The 18,731-nt window shown below is 40.5% G+C and overlaps 1 protein-coding gene across 1 annotated transcript in view; it reads left to right on the top strand.

Moving 5' to 3' along the window:
• The first annotated feature begins 851 nt into the window (after positions 1–851).
• MYCBP2 (MYC binding protein 2) overlaps positions 852–18,731 on the top strand; it is a 300,774-nt gene continuing 282,894 nt past the window's right edge. Inside the window, 1 exon segment of the mRNA XM_017854221.1 lies at positions 852–1,428. Within this exon segment, the coding sequence (XP_017709710.1) occupies positions 1,127–1,428 (302 nt within the window). The 5' untranslated portion in view covers positions 852–1,126.

Raw genomic sequence — 18,731 nt, 5'->3', positions numbered from 1 at the left:
ACAAAGGACTGAGCACATGTTACTTTTTTATAGATAACAAGATCTGTGAGGGATCTGACATTTTCAGATGCTATACAGTCTCAGTCACAATTATTGTTTCAGATCACATTCAAGAATTATCTTTAAAAATGTAAGTTTGGGCAGAGAAAAATAAACAAGTAAATGGCCACTGCCAAGAGATAAAAGTGCACTCTTAGGTGAGTGAGGAGTCAACAAAAAGAGTAATTTAAAAAATATTATTGCTCTGTTGAGAACAAGAATTTAGGAATGATTCTGGCTTGTAAATACTAGCCTATCTGTTAATTCTACTTTCACACACAAAAAAAGAATGTGCTAGATTACTACCTCTCTTTGTAAGTAAAAGCTATGTTAAACAAGCTTAAATCCTAATGACAAAAACCATCTAAAATAAGATCTCTAAAGGCACTTCTAATTGGGATGGTTTTCTCTGCCTTAAACTCAGCACAGTTAACCAGCACAGTTCACAGAAAATCTTCCTGTTGGGAGCAGAGCCTTAGGGATGAGGTAGCAGGAGTGCGTGCCACTCCTCCTCGGTCGATGGGCACGTTCCCTCTTGCTTTCTGGTCCTTGTTCTTCCACCTGGAGGGAACCTGAAGTCAAAAGCCAGCAGCTGATAGCCTCCCCAGCACTCTCCTTACTCTTCCTCAAGCTGCCAGTAAAACCCGGAGAAGTGGATTGCTTCGGATTCCGCACCACCCAACCGCCCCGAGGCGGAGGGAGTGGTGGCGGAGAGGGGGTGGGGAGGGAAAGGGGCTGCAGTTACTGAGCATGTGCGAGGAGTGGCGCATGCTCTGTGAGGCCGGCAGCTTCCCATTGCGGGTAGCCCGGGCGGTGGTAGCAGTGGTGGCGGCGGCAGTGGCGGCACCGCCTCCTCCTCACACTCCCGGGGTGGCGGGGTTAGATGAGCGGTCCCAGTAGCGGCGAGGGCGGCGCGGGGGGGAGGAGGAGAAGAAGGAGGAGGAGAAGGAGGTCGCTGTCTTTGTAGTCTCCCTGCTGCGGGAGCCAGAGGCCGCCGCCGGAGCAGTCGTCGTTGGAAAAGGGCTGTGTGTGCGCGCGCGTGTCTGCCCGCCTGGCCCGCGGGGACGAGGCGGCGGCGGCGGCGAGGATGATGATGTGCGCAGCGACTGCCTCCCCCGCCGCCGCCTCCTCGGGGCTTGGCGGGGACGGATTCTACCCAGCCGCCACCTTCTCTTCCTCCCCGGCGCCGGGGGCGCTGTTCATGCCGGTTCCCGACGGCTCCGTGGCTGCGGCAGGGCTGGGGTTGGGGCTACCCGCCGCGGACTCCCGGGGTCACTACCAGCTGCTGCTGTCAGGCCGGGCCCTGGCCGACCGCTACCGGAGGATTTATACAGCTGCGCTCAATGACAGGGACCAGGGGGGCGGCAGCGCTGGACACCCAGCCTCCAGGTGCGTCCCCAGGGTGCCCTTCCTTGCGCCCCATGCCGCGCGTGCAACCGCGTGTGTGTGTGCGTGCGTGTGTGTACCTGCGCATTTACTGAGCTTTCAACCCGCTCTGGATGTCGGCTGGTAGGAGCGCTTATCGAGATAGGAGGGTGCGGTGGCTGCAGTTTCTGCTCTAAGTGTGTGTATGTGTGTGAGTGTGTGTGTGCGCGCGCGCGCCTATGTAGGGGGATAGTGAGGAGTGGCAGGGGAGCCTGTGATCCTGGAAAAGGCGATGGTGCTGGCCGGCTGTGACACGTGTGTGTATCGTTGAGGTAGGAGGTGGCATGGGTAGAGTGGGTAAGAGGATGATACACGAAGAGAATGGCAAGAGTGGCAAGGGAAGTGGCATTTTCAGTGTCTCTGCCGCAGTGTTATTCGCACGTGCCCCCTCTCCCATGACATTCCTTCCAGCCCTTTCCACCTCCCTTCAATCTGCCTTTCACGAGTCATGGTATAGATTGGTTGAGTTTTGGATAGGCAGGCCCGAGGGATAGGCGTGAGGTCTGGTTTGAAAAGATTTATGAATAAGGGACGCAGACGGAGATCTATGTAGATGCGAAAGGTGTCTGATTGAGATTTTTAGAGCTGTACTTTGATGACGGGGCCTTTTGGTCTTCTCGAAATGAGGTTGCAGTTACTCTTGTGATCTGATGTCCTATCGGCCATTTCTCTTCATCCTCTGTTCGATTTCCTCTGTTACTTACAGGCTTTAGAGTAGAGAGGGTTTTGTAGGGAAAAGGAGAAAACTGCAGAACTTCAGAATATGACAGCTGGTACAGCGTTCAACGGCCACTAGCTAGAAAATCTGAATAGCGCGTAGATCTCTCTCTTTTGCTTAGGCTCACTACACCTTCAGCTTCCTTGATGTAGATGTTCAGTTAGTTTCATTTTCTTTTTCTTAAAATGTGGGTGCTTTTTTTTTTTTTCTGAGGGCTCTCCTATTGTTTTCTTTTCCATGCCCTTGCATGCCGCATACCCTGCAGGATGGTGACTGACTTGTTTCACCAGCTTTGACAGTGGTAATTGGGAGTTGGCTTCATCTTTTTTTCCCACAGCTTCTTGCAGTACATGGGGAAAACATAGTAGGAAACTGTCAAAATGAGTTAAAGAGTTTACTGTTATTTATTGAATGTGCAACTTATTAGGCAATTGTTAGATGTCTTTTTCTGCCATTATGAAAGGGACGAGGCAGTAAGTCAGGTATTTGTAGTTTATCACTATGTATTATGGCTTATCTGTTGGAGAGAGTTGTAAAGATGGAGCTTCGCTCACGCTTTTTATAGGTTAACCAGTCTTTTCATGTCTGTGATTGTTTACAGGATTGGGCACAGGAGTAGTTTTACCATATGGATGTAAACGTGTGTAACTACTTTTTGCTATCTGAACTGAAGGCCAGAATGGTACAAGTCTGTTTTTGCTAATGTTTTTGAAAATAGCATAAAACCACATGAGACAATTTGCCCTGATAATTAGGTATAATTTTGATCTGCAGATCTCTAAATTATGGCACCGCAGGAACATCTTTACAAACTCCTCTCAAAGAATTTAAATTTATTTTGCATATGGTTTCCAGACTTATTTAATAATTTGTGACTGGTATATTCCTGTTTTGACTTTCTACTACTAGTGTAATATGATTTCTGTGTATCTAGAACTATATTAACAGTTTTAGACAAAATTAACATAGATTAATCACATAACATTTGTGAATGATTTTTTAGCCTTTGGTCCATTTTTGTACAAGCTGTCAATGAAAAGTAATGAAGAATTAGTTCAAGTATTTCGAGAACTACTCATGGAAATCAGCCTTACATTATGATATTGCCTGCTAATGCTTGTTCAACACATTATTGTTTATTAAAGTGCACATTATTTTATTACAAAAAGTAGCCTGCAACTTCTCTATTGATGATTTAAGAATTAAATCACATTTCTTATTAAAGATGTTGGGGAAAGTAGAACTGGGGTTTCAACTGTGAATGAATGATAGAATTATTTGTATAGGGACACTAGTTGAGTTAGAGGAGAAGATGAGATCATTTAGACTGAATGGAGGAAGTATAGAGAATGATGCTATAGTGAGCATCAGGTTTAAAGGTGTGAGAGAAAGGAGACAGTGAAGGAAACAAAATCAAAATTAAGAAGAAAATCATGAGACAGTAGCCTCTGTGGCTCTAGGAGAGTGGATTGAAAATTCTCAGAAGTGGTAAATGGTGAAGAAAGTGAGAACAGTGTTCAGGTGATTGATAACTTTTGAGGAAGTGGTGAGAATAGAGGGATGTGGTGAGGAGTGAATGGAATGTGTTTTTGGTAACTCAAGGGGATTTCAAAGTTGAGGGAAGGATATTCAAATATAGGAGGTTGGGTGGGATATGTGAATATGGGAGGCTAAGTGGAGAGACAGAGTGAAGAAGTGAGAGGGGATAATTGATAGGAAAAGGTCAAAGGGATCTCAGGGACAGAATAAAGGTGACAGGTGGAGAGGTTAGCAATTGAAAAAAGGAGCAGTTAACATAGAAGGAGTGGAGGTAAGTACTTGTAAATATAAAGACTGGGAGTTTATTGAGGATAGGAATCATATCCTGTTCGTTTTGAAAATCCCAATGTCTAGCACATTTTTTGGCATGAATTCTGTAAACATGAAGTGCCTGCTCTGTGCCAGGCACTATTGCAGGTGCTGAAGAGGTAGCGGTGAGCAAGATAGACAAGGTCTCTGCTGTCTTGAAAAATCCACTCCAATGCGAGAAATAGACAACTCATAATTTCACTTAGTAATAAGTGACTGTGAAGCCAATAAAACCTATTTCAGGTGATAGGGCAATTTGTAGTGGGGCTATTTTAGGTAACATGGTCAGGAAATGTCGCTTTGAGAGTTGGCATTTAAATTGGATTGCAATGATGAGGAGGCAGATGTAGAGGAAGAATGTTCTGGGAATTTATAAAGGCCTTAAGATGGGAACAAGCCTGTGTTCAAGGAACAAAAACATGATGAGTGAGTTATCAGTCAATGTCGAATGAATTAATTACTCTTTGCTTTAGGTGTACAGTTGAGAAGTTGAGAGTTTCAAACCTAATGGACTCAGTGACTTTGATGACAGTCTAGCAAAGTGGTTAAGAGCTTGGACACAGAAGCTAGACTGGTTTTGCATCCTGGTTTTGTCATTTGCTAGCTGTGTAACCTTGAGTATGTTACATAACTTCTATGCCTCAGTTTTTTAAATATGTAGAATGGGGATCATAATACGTGAATTGTTTTGTAGATTAAATCAATGTATGTGCTTGGCATGTTGGCATGTTGAGTGCTATGAAATATTAGTTACTTTTTTTTTTTTTTTTTTTTTTTTTTGCTGAGAGTGAGGGTTTTGGGGACTTGAAGAGAAGGCAAGGATCATGTCTTACTCTTTTATTTTTGGTCTCAATGACTGTGTAGAATGTGGGAATAACTCTTTCATTTATCCAATGACTGAATAGATATATTTTTGGATGAATGAGGCCAATCAAAATCGGAACATTCTCTTGGGGAAAAGGGGTTGGACAGAAAATGTATAAAGGAATGTTTGATCTGTTCTGAATGTGAATGGCGGTATAGCCATGCACTTGGGAGGCACCATAGCACAGTGGCTAAATGTTAGAGCTCTGGAGGTAGACTCCCTTCAAATGCTACATCTCCCTTTTTCTATTTGTGTTAAATTGGGGAAGTTAATTAGACTTTCTTTGTCTGTTTCTTTACTTGAAACTTTATAGCGTTATCAAAAGGACATTATGTCTGCACCTGGTAAGTGCCCATTAAATGTTACCTGTTATTATTAAAATCACATTTAAAATTCCAATCAGTATGGCACTGTATGTTTTCTCCACACAAAATAGAAATGGAGAAAACCTAGTTGAGTTGATTTAGGGTTAAAGAAAAAATAAAAGGAAGGTTTTGGGGACAGTGTTTGACCATATGGTAAAAAGGAAAGTGATGCCAAGAGGGAACTGATAGACTGGAAGATAAAGAGGAGTCAGGGTATCTGGGTCCTGAAGTCGTAGAAGAACAATGTTACTGAAAACAACAGAGGGGATTGTGACCAAAATGGGGAATCTAAATTTAACCCCCGTAGTCCTTTCAGCTGCTTTATCTCTTTCTTGTTAGAAATGGTATTTGAGTCCATCCTTCAGATGCATGGGATTTTGGTTGTAAGAGGTTAAGTAGTCATTTTAGCAAAACTTCAGGGATTATTTTATTTATTTTGAGACAGGCTGCAGTGCAGTGGTGCGAACGTGGCTCACTGCAGCCTCAACCTCTTGGGCTCAAGTGATCTTCCTGCCTCAGTTTGCTCCAGGGACTACAGGCATGCACCACCACGCCCGGCTTGTTTTATTATTTTTTGTAGACACAGAGTCTCACCATGTTGTCAAGACTGGTCTTGAACTCCTGAGCTTAAGTGATCCTCCCACCTCCGCCTCCCAAAGTGTTGGGATTACGGGTGTGAGCCACCATGCTCAGCTTGTTCAGGGATTATTACTTGGCACTAACCATTAGCCCTATAAAAATTTATAAGACACAAATTCATAAAACACAGATTCTAGACTTGAGTTTATTGTTTATCTGGGAGTGTAAGATACAAAGGCAGATGCTTATAGAAGTGTTAAATGAAATGACCAAGAAAGTAGAACCTAGTATGACAAAGCCATGGCATTCTAAGCTGGCTCAAAAGCGTGGGCAGAGATAGGAAAGCACAGTTTGTATGTAGATAACAGCAGTTTGTATGTAGATAATCTGTTAGAGCTAGATTGCAGGTGTCATGAAGAACAATAGTGGAATTCATTCTGGAAATGGAGGCTTTGGCTAGGATGGGGCATCTTGAAGACCAAGGTAAGAGTTAGATTTTATTCAGTAGACACTGATCACCCTTGATGGTTTTAAGCTATGAAGAGACGTTACTTATTGCAGGAGTATGTCAGGAAGTAATGTGGGATTGAATCTGTATGTGTGCATTTGTATTTGTGCATAGGTAGTAATTTTTCTTCATGTCGCTGTTACATCAATGAAATGTGTATGGGTATAAACACATGTTAAGGCAAAACTGCTCTGTTGGTATACTGGTAAGTAGAAATGTGAAATGAATTAGTTTCCTAACTCAAGAGAAGAGAAAAATCTTGCCTTTGGGCTTAAGAGGAAAATAAAATATCAATCTAAAATACTTTTGTCCTTTAAAATATTTGTTTAAAAAATCAGCAGAATAGCCTCACTTTTTTTCTTAAAAACCAGATTAAACATTTAGGTTTTCTGAGGAGGGGTTAGGTTAATTGAGGTTTAATTTACATATAATAAAATTCATCCTCTTTAAATGTTCATTTGAAGAATCCTGAAACCATCACCATAGTCAAGTATAAACTGTTTCCATCATTTCAAATAAAAAGTTCCGTCAGACCCTCCTACCCCTGGTTCCTGACCACCGCAAATCTGTCACTAACATTTTACCTCTTCTAGAATGTCATATAAATCTAGCTCCTTAAGGGCAGCGCCCCCAGGTATTGTTCATCTTTCTGTCTTTTATCTGTATTTCCTGTAAGTGGAAGTTAGACCTTAAGGGTTTATTGGGTGTTGGTTAGAAATGTTTTAGCAAGAATATTGTATATGGTGCTGGGTACTGCATGTTGCATTCCATCCAGAGGTTGTGAGTTTGTCTCACTATTTAATACGTTAAATCTGATTACTTGGGTAAGACGGTACCTACTAGATTTCATCTCTGTAAATGTATCTTTTTTCCATTTGTAAAGAGCAAGTACTCACAGGGTAAAAACTTGAGCACATTGTGAATATCTTTTACCTAATGCTTTTAGCATTTTTTGATAACCTTGTCTGAGTCAATAATTTCATTAGGGTTTGCAAAATGATGAATTAAAAAATATTTCTGTTATTTCTTCTATATTTATTAGCTGGGACTCTTCTGCAAAGAAGAGTTTGCCTTCACTGAATGTCAATGAAATGTAGTTTCTCCTAATAAAGCAGCATAAATGCTTAATTCTCTTCCCTCATTAGCCAAATTGATGTAATAGTCCAGTGGTAGTGTGGCAGGTGCTGTGGTTAGCCATTCAGATCCCACTTTCAGGCACATGTTCCCCTAGCTGTTGGGAATATTGGCAGCTAAAACCGATTGCAGCTGAGTCCAACTCCACGCATTGCCCTGAGCCAAGAGTTACCTCCCCCAAAGTCATGCCTCCTCTTCAGGGGCAGTTTACATCTAATATCTATACAGTGTAGAAATATAAATGCCTGGCACTTTTGCTGTAAGACAGGCCAACCTTGAAGTGTATCCCAACATCAGAGAGCTCCCCCATGGGTCTGGCTGAGGCCTTCCTGTGACTGCATTGCAGATCAGCTCCTTCCTCTGTTCAGTCTTATATCTTTCACTGCCCCACAGTTTTTGGTTCGGAGAGCACTCCCCAATAAACTTCTGGTGTGCACATCTGCATTTGAGAGTCTGTTTCCTGGGAATCCTACTACCCAAAATAGTTGGTGCCAGGAGTGGTCTCAGAAAGTAGACTTTATAGTGAGGTTTTGAAGCTGGATTATTGGCTGGCTGGCAATGAGAATCGATTCTGGTGCTAGATGGAGCACTAATACTGATAACGCTTGGCATGCACTATAGTTATGCGAAGTGTTAAAACTTTCACTGGTGGTGAATTGGAATGCTATTTCTGTGGAAGGTAATGCGCTGGTGGGTACACTAGGCTTTTGAGAAGTTCAGAAAAATTAATTGTGAGGACAATCATCAGATGGCTTTTGGTAAATAACATTGATAGACTGGAGAAAGATGATGCAAGGTGGAAGATAATTGGGGGCAGAATGTAAAAGGAAATTTATTTAGCAGCATGTAAAGAAACGTATATACAGTAAGAGGAAAAATCTAAGGATTAGACCCAAAACTTAATTTTAAGGGTAGCAGAGCACCAGGGTGGGTAGAATTCTCTCTCAGCTATGCTGAGGTCAGTGTTCTGGTTGGGAAGGAATCCTGACCCTTAGGATGGGGCATCTGAGTGCACTTGAAAACCCTGAAACCCCAGATTCCTCTTAACCCTTTGGGCCTGCAGAAGTGGCCTTCTTCTGCTAGCTAGAGGGTAGTTGCTTGAAGATTGTGCTGTCCCTCTTAACCCCAGCTCCTCCTGTCTCCCCTGCTGGCTATCACCAAACCAACAACTAGGGTTAAGTCACAAGAACACCTAGTTCGGGGTGCTGGATCTGCGAAGAGAGGAACGGACTGTACACACACACACGTTCCCAAACTGCACTGAGGCACCCCAAAGCACTAGCACGGACACACAAGAATACCATGGGATATTTCATAATTTTAAAGGAAACACAGCAATATCTGTCACAAACTACTAGCTCGAGGTAGTTCACAGTTTTGATATTAGCTCATGCTATATTCCTTTTGATGATGTCATATTTTTGCAGGGTTGGATTTTTACTAGTTGTGATACAGATCAAGCACTGCACAAAAATCAGTGTGGAACAGGAAAGGAGGGTGGTGTGTTCAGTCTGATTTCAAGTTTGACAAGTTGTTCTGTGTCTAACAGGCACACATGTCCTATTATCAAGTAATTGAAGTTGTTTGTTTGTTTTGAGACAGAGTCTCGCTCTGTCGCCCAGGCTGGAGTGCAGTGGCGCGATCTCAGCTCACTGCAACCTCCGCCTCCCGGGTTCAAGTGATTCTCCTGCCTCAGCCTCCTGAGTAGCTGGGATTACAGGCATACGCCCCACACCCAGCTAATTTTGTATTTTACTAGAGACAGGGTTTCACCATATTGGTCAGGCTGGTCTCGAACTCCTGACCTCGGGATTCGGTCACCTCAGCCTCCCGAAGTGCTGGGATTACAGGCGTGAGCCACTGCGCCTGACCCAGTATTTATAGTTTTTAAGAAGGAAACAAAAATATTTTTTTCTTCCAATTTATACGTGTTATTTTCTCAAATGTCTACTCATTTGTTAGGACATGAATTCTTATTATTTGGATCTAACTACTTAATAAACACTACTGTTTGGTATTTCTTTTGGACTGTGAGTGCATGGAAAAATTACTGATGATGGCTGTGCATGGGCCCAATAAAAGGATTTTCATTCACCAGTGCTGATCTAGCAACTGCTGCTGCTGAATATCCAGCCTGACAGCAGCAGAGACCAATCATCCTTCAAGCAGGCCAACCAGTCCTTATCCTGTGGAAAGGACTGTGATTCATTTAGATTGGATTTGAAACATATTCTGGGTCTGAATTTGTCTTTCTAGCAGGGTCTCACCCAGGACTACTGTTTGAGGGCTTGCAGGATGTTTGATCCTCCAGCACAGGGATCATTTCAGACTAAGGAACCCACTCTTATTTATTTACTTTAGTTTATTTTTTGAGATGGAGTCTCGCTCTGTTTCCCAAGCTGGAGTACAATGGCATGATCTCAGCTGACTGCAACCTCTGCCTCCCGGGTTCAAGCAATTCTCCTACCTCAGCCTCCTGAGTAGCTGGGACTATAGGCGCACATCACCACACCCGGCTAATTTTTGTGTTTTTAGTGGAGACGGGGTTTCACCATGTGGGCCAGGATGGTCTTGAACTCCTGACCTCGTGATCCGGCCACCTCGGCCTTCCAGAGTGCTGGCATTACAGGCGTGAGCCACCGCACCTGGCCGGAACCCACTTTTATAGAGTAGGAGAATCGTTTGTCCCATGTTGCACCAACCATCCAGAAGCTGATGACTTGATAGAGCAGTAAAACAGTCCTTTGATGGCACAACTGATGATGAGATCCTAGAGTTTGGGCATGATACCCTGTAAGGGTGAAGTGCCCATTCTCCAGTGTTCCCAGTAGGAAGAACACATGAAAGTAGGAGTGGCTCTGTATAGCATCACTCTGTGATTCACCTGGGCAGTTTCTGCTTGCTATCTCTATAGCTCTGATGGCTAGGGGTTAAAAGATCCTGGTTCTCAGAAGAGAAACGTTTCCAACAGAGGGCGCTATGAGAATCTTGTTCTATTTTAAGCTACAGCTGCCCCTGGGATTTGGGTCTCCTTTGCTAAATAAAGAAGTCACCAGGTCAGGCATGGTGGCTCACGCCTGTAATCCCAGCACTTTGGGAGGCCGAGGCGAGTGGATCACTTAAGGTCAGGAGTTCGAAACCAGCCTGGTCAACATGGTGAGACCCTGTCTCTACTAAAAATACAGAACAATTAGCCAGGTGTGGTCCCAGCTAATTGGGAGGCTGAAGCAGGAGAATTGCTTGAACCTCGGATGTGGAGGTTGCAGTGAGCTGAGATTGCGCCACTGCACTCCAGCCTGGGCAACAGAGCAAGACTCTGTCTCAAAAAAAAAAAAAAAAAAAAGTCAACATTTGGACAGAGTTAATGTCCTTGTTCATGTGGAGGAGATAGGGCTGTGTTCCACAATGGAGCATGGAGGTTTGGCACACGGGTGATCTATAGGTAGGTGTCTCTTGGTACTTCCTTGTCCAGTGTTTCTGATAAATGGACATGAGAAAGGCCCAATGACCACCCCATGAAGTCAGCCACCTGGACCAGCAGATATACCAGTCATAGATTAAAGGAATCTAGAATGGCTAGTAGAGAAGGGTTGTCAATATCAATTTTACCATCTGTAGTGGCTGGGACTGTGGTTTGACCCACTTTCCTTCCTCTGGAAAGTTTCTCCAGGAAATGACACTCACCAGAATTCTGGAGGAACTTTTTCCATGCCTTATTTGAAGCAAGTGAATCCTAATCATATAATAGGCAAAATATAGTGAATCTTGTAGTGTGGAACTCAGAGCCCCTGCCCAGCACTGATGTGCTCATTCCTCCACAACTGCTGGGAACATTGGTTGGCTACAGACTCTTGCGTAGTTCCAATGTGGGCATTGCCTTTGGCTGAAGAGAGCTGCCTTGCCCTAGGTGATGGATCATTCTTGAGGGCAGCCTGCATGAACTGGTTGATCGGGGCATTTTATGGTTTTTAGTGCTACTATAACTAGTTTTTCCTATTTTTCAGTTGTTTGATATGAATGTATAACAATACAGTTGCTTTTGTATGTTAACTTTGTATCTCTGATCTTTTTAAGCTCATATATTAATTTTAATGGTCTTGTAAATTCCCTGGGATGTTCTGTGTAAATAATCATATTGTCCTTCTTTCTGATCTCTAGGTTCCCTACCCCTCAGCACCTACTTTATTCAAATTAGAAAAGCCTCATTCTTCCTTGTTTTCAATCTGAGAGAAAAACAACTATAAATTAATCTTACAGTTTTTTTAATCATTAAGTATGATATTAGCTGTAGGTGTTTCAATGGCCTTTATCAATTTGAAGATATTCCCTAGTATTCCTACTTTGCTGATAGTTTTTATTTTTTATATTTTATTTTATTTTATTTTTTGAGACAGAGCTTCGCTCTGTTGCCCAGGCTGGAGTGCAGTGGCATAATCTTGGCTCACTGCAGCCTCTGCCTCCCAGGATCCAGCAATTCTCCTGCCTCAGCTTCCTGAGTAGCTGGGATTACAGGCACGTGCCACCATGCCTGACTAATTTTTGTATTTTTAGTAGAGACGAGGTTTCACCATGTTGGCCACTCTGGTCTTGAACTCCTGACCTCAAGTGATCCACCTGCGTCAGACTCTGAAAGTGCTGGGATTATAGGCGTGAGCCATCACTCCCAGCCTGCTGATAGTTTTTAATTATAAATGTGTATTGAATTTTGTCAAATGCTTTTCCTCCACCTGTTAAAATGATCATATAGTAAAAGAACGAAGGAAAATTGAATTACATTAATTAGTTTTTGAATGTTAAATCAACTTTGCATTCCTGAGATAAAACCATCGTATTTGGAATATATTACTGAATTTGATTTGCTGATATTTTGCTAAGAATCTTCAGGTTTATATTCGTGAGGGATATTGGTCTGTAATCTTTTTTTTTTTTTTCTTGGTAATTCTGTCAGGCTTTAGAATTAGTTATCCTCGTCTCATAAAGTGAGTTACATAGTAATCCTACCCTACCCAATGCTACTCAATTTTTAAAACGTTTGGGTAAGATTGTTGTTATTTCTTCCTGAATGTTTGATAGAATTCACCAGTGGCACCATCTGGTCCTGGAATTTTATTTTGGGGAAGCTTTTGACAAATTCACTTTCTTGAACAGATAGAGGGTTATTCAGATTTTCTGTTGTTACTCCTGTCAATTTTGGTACATTTTTTTTGGAGAAATTCATTCATTTCATCTAAGTTGTTGAAGTTTTTAGTGTGAAGTTATCCATAGCATTCTCTTATTATCCTTTAAGGTCTATGGGATCTATTGTAATAACTCCCTCCTCTTTTTTTTTTTTTTTTTTAATGTCTTTGAAGAGCAGTCTTAAGTTCATAGCAAAATTGAGAAGAAGGTACAGAGATTTTCCCTATATCCCTTTACCCCACTCATGCATAGCCTCATCCATATCAACATCCCCCACCAGAGTGGCATTTTTGTGGCTGTTGTTGAACCTCCACTGACACATCATAATCACCTTCAAGTCCAGAGTTTACATTAGGGTTCACTCTTGGGGTTATACATTTTTTGGGTTCAGAAAAATGTATAATGACATGTATTTATCACTGTAGTATCATACAGAATATTTTCACTGTCCTCAATATCATCTGTGCTCCACCTATTCCTGTTTCTCTACCACTCAACCCCAGGTAATCATTTACTGTCTCCATGGTTTTGCCTTTTCCAGAATGTCACATAGTTGAAATCACACAGTATATGGCCTTTTCAGATTGGTTTCCTTCACTTAGTAATGTGCATTTAGGTTCATTCTTTTTTTGTGTGTGGCTTGATAGCTCATTTCTTACCGCTGAATAATCCACCATCTAGATGTACCACAGTTTATTTATCTGCTCACCTACAATTTGGTGAATTTGGAGGACAATTTGGTTGCTTCCAAGTTTTGGCAATTATGGATAAAGCTGCTATAAACATCTGTGTGCAGGTTTTTGTGTGGACATAAATTTTCTTTTTTAGAAATTGACAAGTAACATTGTATGTTTTTATAATGTACAGCATGATGTTTTGAAGTACATATACATTGGGGAATGGTTAGGTCTAGTGGATATGTTTTCAGCTCCTTTGGGTTAATACCAAAAAGAGTGATTGTGGGATCCTGTGCTAAGAGTACGTTTAGTTTTTGTAGGAAATCACCAAACTGTCTTACAGAGTGGCTGTTTCAGTTTTCATTTCCACCAGCAATAAATGAGAGTTGCATTAAATCCTCACCAACATTTGATGTTGTCTGTGTTCTGGATTTTGGCCATTCTGATAGGCGTGTAGTAGAATCTCGTTGTTTTTTTGCATTTCTCTGATGACATATGATGTGGGACATCTTTTCATATGCTTATTTGCCATCTATGTATCTTGTTCGGTGAGATGTCTGTTAAGGTCTTTGCCCCATTTTTAATTGAGTTGTTTGTTTTCTTATTGTTAGAGTTTTGAAAGTTCTTGGTATTCTGTGAGGGTATGACTGAGGAGATGGGGAAAAAATTTCTTGGTATTTTGGATAACAGTCCTTTATCAGATGTGTCTTTTGCAAATATTTTCTTCCAGTCTGTGCCTTGCCTTCTCATTCTCTTGGCATTGTCTTTTGCAGAACAGAAGTTTTTAATTTTAATATTCAGCTTATTAATTTTTTTTAATGGATTGTACCTTGGTGTTGTATCTAAAAAGTCATCTAGGTTTTCTCCTGTGTTATTTTCTAAGAGGTTTATAGTTTTGCATTTTACTTATAAAGTCCGTTTTCCATTTTGAGTTAATTTTTGTGAGGGTGTAAGGTTTGTTTCTGGATTCATTTGTTTGTAAGTGGTCCAAAGAACCAACTTTTGGCTTTCTTCATTTTCTCTATATTGATCTGTTTTCTATTTCATTGGCTTTTCCATCATTATTGTAATTTATTTCTTTCTACTTTAAGTTTACTTTGCTGTTTGTTCTAATTTTTTTTTTTTTTTTTTTTTTTTTTTTTCTGAGACGGAGTCTCGCTCTGTGGCCCAGGCTGGAGTGCAGTGGCCGGATCTCAGCTCACTGCAAGCTCCGCCTCCTGGGTTTACGCCATTCTCCTGCCTCAGCCTCCCGAGTAGCTGGGACTACAGGCGCCCGCCACCTCGCCCGGCTAGTTTTGTATTTTAGTAGAGACGGGGTTTCACCGTGTTAGCCAGGATGGTCTCGATCTCCTGACCTCGTGATCCGCCCGTCTCGGCCTCCCAAAGTGCTGGGATTACAGGCTTGAGCCACCGCGCCCGGCGTTCTAATTTCTTAAGGTGGAATGCTAGGCCATTGATTTTAAATTTTTCTTCCAATATAAGTATTTAAAGCTATGAATTTTTATCTAGACTGTGCTTTAGTTACATCCCACAAATTTTGATTGCTATATATTTGTCATTTAGTTCAAATTATTTTCCAGTTTGTTGTTTAAAATTATTATAACTTTCAGATACGGTGTTTTCTTACATATTAGTATATTATTGTTTTTACTTTCTAATGTAAACCTTGTATGATTTTGATCTTTAACATTTATTGAGATTTGTTTTATTGCCCAGGATATGTTCTGTCTTGGTGATTGTATCATACACGCTTGAAAAGAATGTGTTCGGTCATCTTTGGACATAAAGTTCTCTAAATGTCAGTTAAAGTTGGATGATAAGTGTTGTTTGGATGTTTATGTTTTTATATTTAAAGTTTCTCCTCTTAGGCAACTAGTACAGACTCTTGCCCTTAAAAAAAGAAATCCACTGTCAATTTTTGCCTTTCAATTGGAGTGTTTAGATCATTAATATTTAACATGATTAATTATTGACATATTTACCATATCAACAGTGATAGGTCTGCCACTTTATTGTCTTCTGTTTCTCTTTTTTTGTTCCTTTCTTCCTCTTCTGCCTTCTTTTGGATTATTTTTTAGTATTTCATTTTAGTTGATCTGTTGGTCTTTTCTGCGATATCTCTCTGTATTTTTTTATGCCCTAGGGATTACAGTATGCATACCTAACTTTTTACAGGCTACTTAGGGTTATTATTATACGAATTCACTTAAAACACAGAAACATTGCAACCATACAGATCCTTTTATTCTCTCCTCCCCCACAGACCTTTATGTTATAGTTGTCATGCATACTATACTTTGCAAACCTCACCAATGTTATAGTTTTTGTTGTTGACAGTCACGTATACTTTTTAGAACTTAAAGGAAAAATCTAGTATTTTGTGTTTTCCTATATATTGTTTCTATTGCTCTTTCTTCTTTCCTGAAGATACAGCATTTCCTTTCAGCCTAATGTTGACCTTAGCTTTTCTGGCAGATCAATCTGCTGGGGATACATTCTCTTTGTTTTTCTTTGAGAATGTGTTTATTTTACTTTCATTCCTAAAGGATATTTTAGGTGGATAGATAATTCTGAGTAGATACTTGCTTCCTTGAGCACCTTAATGATGCCATTTAGCTGTCTTTTCACTTCTCTGATTTCTGGTTAAAAATCTTTGTAATGTAAACTTTATTCCCCTCTATGTAGTGTGTAATTGTTTTCTAGCTGCTTTCAAAACTTTTTTCTTTGTTTTTGGTTTTCAGCAGTTTAATTTAATGTGTGTCTAGTCATTTTCTTTGAGTTTATTCTCTTTGGAGAGTACTGCGCTTCTCAAATCGGTAAATGTTTGGCTTTCACTGAGTTTAGAATGTTTTCTGCCATTGTGTCTTTCTTCTTAACCTTTCAAGAATCTCGCGGCGATTATGATAAAACTTTTGAGATTGTTTCACAGGCCTCTGACTGTTCAGTCTCCTCCTATCAATTTTTTTCTCTGTTTTCAGATTAGATTATTTTATTGATACCCATTCAAGTTCACAGACTCTTTTCTCTCATCTCCATTTTCTTATTGAGCCCAACCAGTGAACTTTTTATGTAGTGTTTATTTCACTTTTAACATTTACATTTGGTTAAATGTAAAAAAAAACAAAAAACAAAAAAAAAACGTCTTTTTCTCTGCGGAGAACCTCTTTCCATGCCATTCAGTTGTCCTTATCTTTCCTCGATGTAGCATATAGTGGTTACTTTCCAGTCATTGTTGGATAATTACAACACGTGCATCGTCTTAGGGTTGGCATCTTTTGATTGTCTCTTCCCTTGAAGTTGTTCACATTTTTCTTTTGCATTGTGAGAATTTGGAGTTGTATCTTAGACGTGGTTAATGTTATATTTTGTAAACTCTGGGGTTTATTATAATTCCCTGGAGGATGCTGTGTTTTTTGTTGTTTAGGGGATCCCTTTCTGTGTCTTTCTCTTTTTCAGGACTTCCAGCACATTTTCCATCATATCAGTTTCTTTTCTCAGTTCCTCTGGCCAGAAAGAGTTTTAACTTGGACTTTTCGCTTCTGGGTTGTGGCCCTGTAATGCAGTGATCTCTTCCTGGCCTTCAGGCAAAGCTGTTAGTGAAAGGAGAAAAACAACCAAACTGGGAAATTTACTCTTCTGTGGATCACTTTTCCAAGTTTTGACTCCCCTCTAGAATTTGCTTTTATTTGTTTTTCGGAGTTCTGAAGTATTTTTTCTGTCTTTTTAAAAATTTTGCCCAAAGTAGTTGTAAACAGTAGGGAAAATAGGCCGTTTTGGGGTTTATGCCAATGTGCTGGAACCGGAACTGTCTTATCTGGCTTTTAAAAAAGATTTCCCTTTTTATTGATTTTTAGCAGCTTGACTGTATTGTACCTAAATATGGTGTGTTTGTGTGTGTGTGTGTGTGTGTGTGTGTGTGTGTGTGTGTCTCCTGCTTGGTATCCACTGAGTTTCTTAGATCTGTGTGATGTTAATTTTTATTTAACTTGCAAATTTTGGTCTTTATTTCCTCAAATATTATTTCAGACTCAATTTCTTATTTCCTTCTGGGAATCCAATTATATATATATATATTTGTATATATATATGAGATACTGTTTGATATCATATGTGTCTATAATCATATATATGACATATTTATATGACCAAATAGTAAATAACTTAGACTTTATGGGCCATAGAGTCTCTGTTGCAACTATGCAGCTCTGTTCTTTAGTTTGAAAGCAACCATAGACAATATATGTAAATGGATAAGCATTGCTGTGTTCTGATATCACTTTATTTACAAAGATAGACAGGAAGCTGTTTTTGGCATGTAGACTATATTTTGCTGACCCCTGAGTAGGTGGTAATAGTTGCTGGAGCTACATTGTGAATTCAGGGATAAAAATCAAAGAAGTGCAAAACAGAAATGTTGGAAATAGCTGAAATGTAGGGAGCGGGGTGTATGCGAATGAGGAGGTGGGAGATATGACTAGAAAGATACGTTAGGACCAGGTTATTATGTTCCATGTATTGCTTTATTTGAAAATAGTGTGGAACAATCATAAGGTTTTTTTGTTTGTTTTTTGTTTTCTTATTTTTTTTTTTTTTTTTTTTTTTTTTGAGACAGAGTCTCACTCTGTTGCCAGGCTGGAGTGCAGTGGGGTGATCTTGGCTCACTGTAACCTCCACCTCCTGAGTTCAAGAGATTCTTCTGCCTCAGCCTCCTGCGTTGCTGGGACTACAGGCACCCGCCACCACTCCCAGCTAAGTTTTGTATTTTTAGTAGAGATGGGGTTTCACCATGTTGACCAGGATGGTCTCCATCTTTTTACTTCGTGATTTGCCCGCCTTGACCTCCCAAAGTACTGAGATTATAGGCATGAGCCACTGCGCCCGGCCAATCATAGGTTTTTTAAGTAATGTAATGGAAGAGTTAAACTTTCAGTTTATAAAGATAATCTCTAGTAGCATTATAGAGGATGAATGAAAAGGAGCAGATCCCCAAAGCAGAGCTACCTTTAAAGAGGCCGTTGCAGTAATTCTGACAAGTGAAAATAAATGCTGAGAAAAGAGAATGGGAATAGATGGAATAAAGTGGATTTGATGATATATTTAGCAGGTGACTAGATCTCAAGTGCAAATATAATAATGACTTTCATCTGGATAGAAAGAGCGGAAGAGCTAGTTTCTCAAGAGTCCATTCTTGGGATTCTTCTCTCTGAATTTTCTTCTTTGATTATCTCAGGCTTATGATTTCAGATATGCATTTGATTTCCTGGTGTGTGGTTTTTAGGTAAAACCTCTTTTCTTAAGCTCTAGCCTGTATTTTGAAAAGTCTACTGCTAGGATTCTCTCAGTCCTGTTCAGATACATTATGTTCAGTATATTCAAAGTCTCCTCGTGAACATAC

This window comes from Rhinopithecus bieti, unplaced genomic scaffold, assembly GCF_001698545.2.
Source record: "Rhinopithecus bieti isolate Rb0 unplaced genomic scaffold, ASM169854v2 scaffold_36004, whole genome shotgun sequence".
NCBI lineage: Eukaryota > Metazoa > Chordata > Mammalia > Primates > Cercopithecidae > Rhinopithecus > Rhinopithecus bieti.
This window is presented reverse-complemented; position numbering and strand designations above follow the sequence as displayed.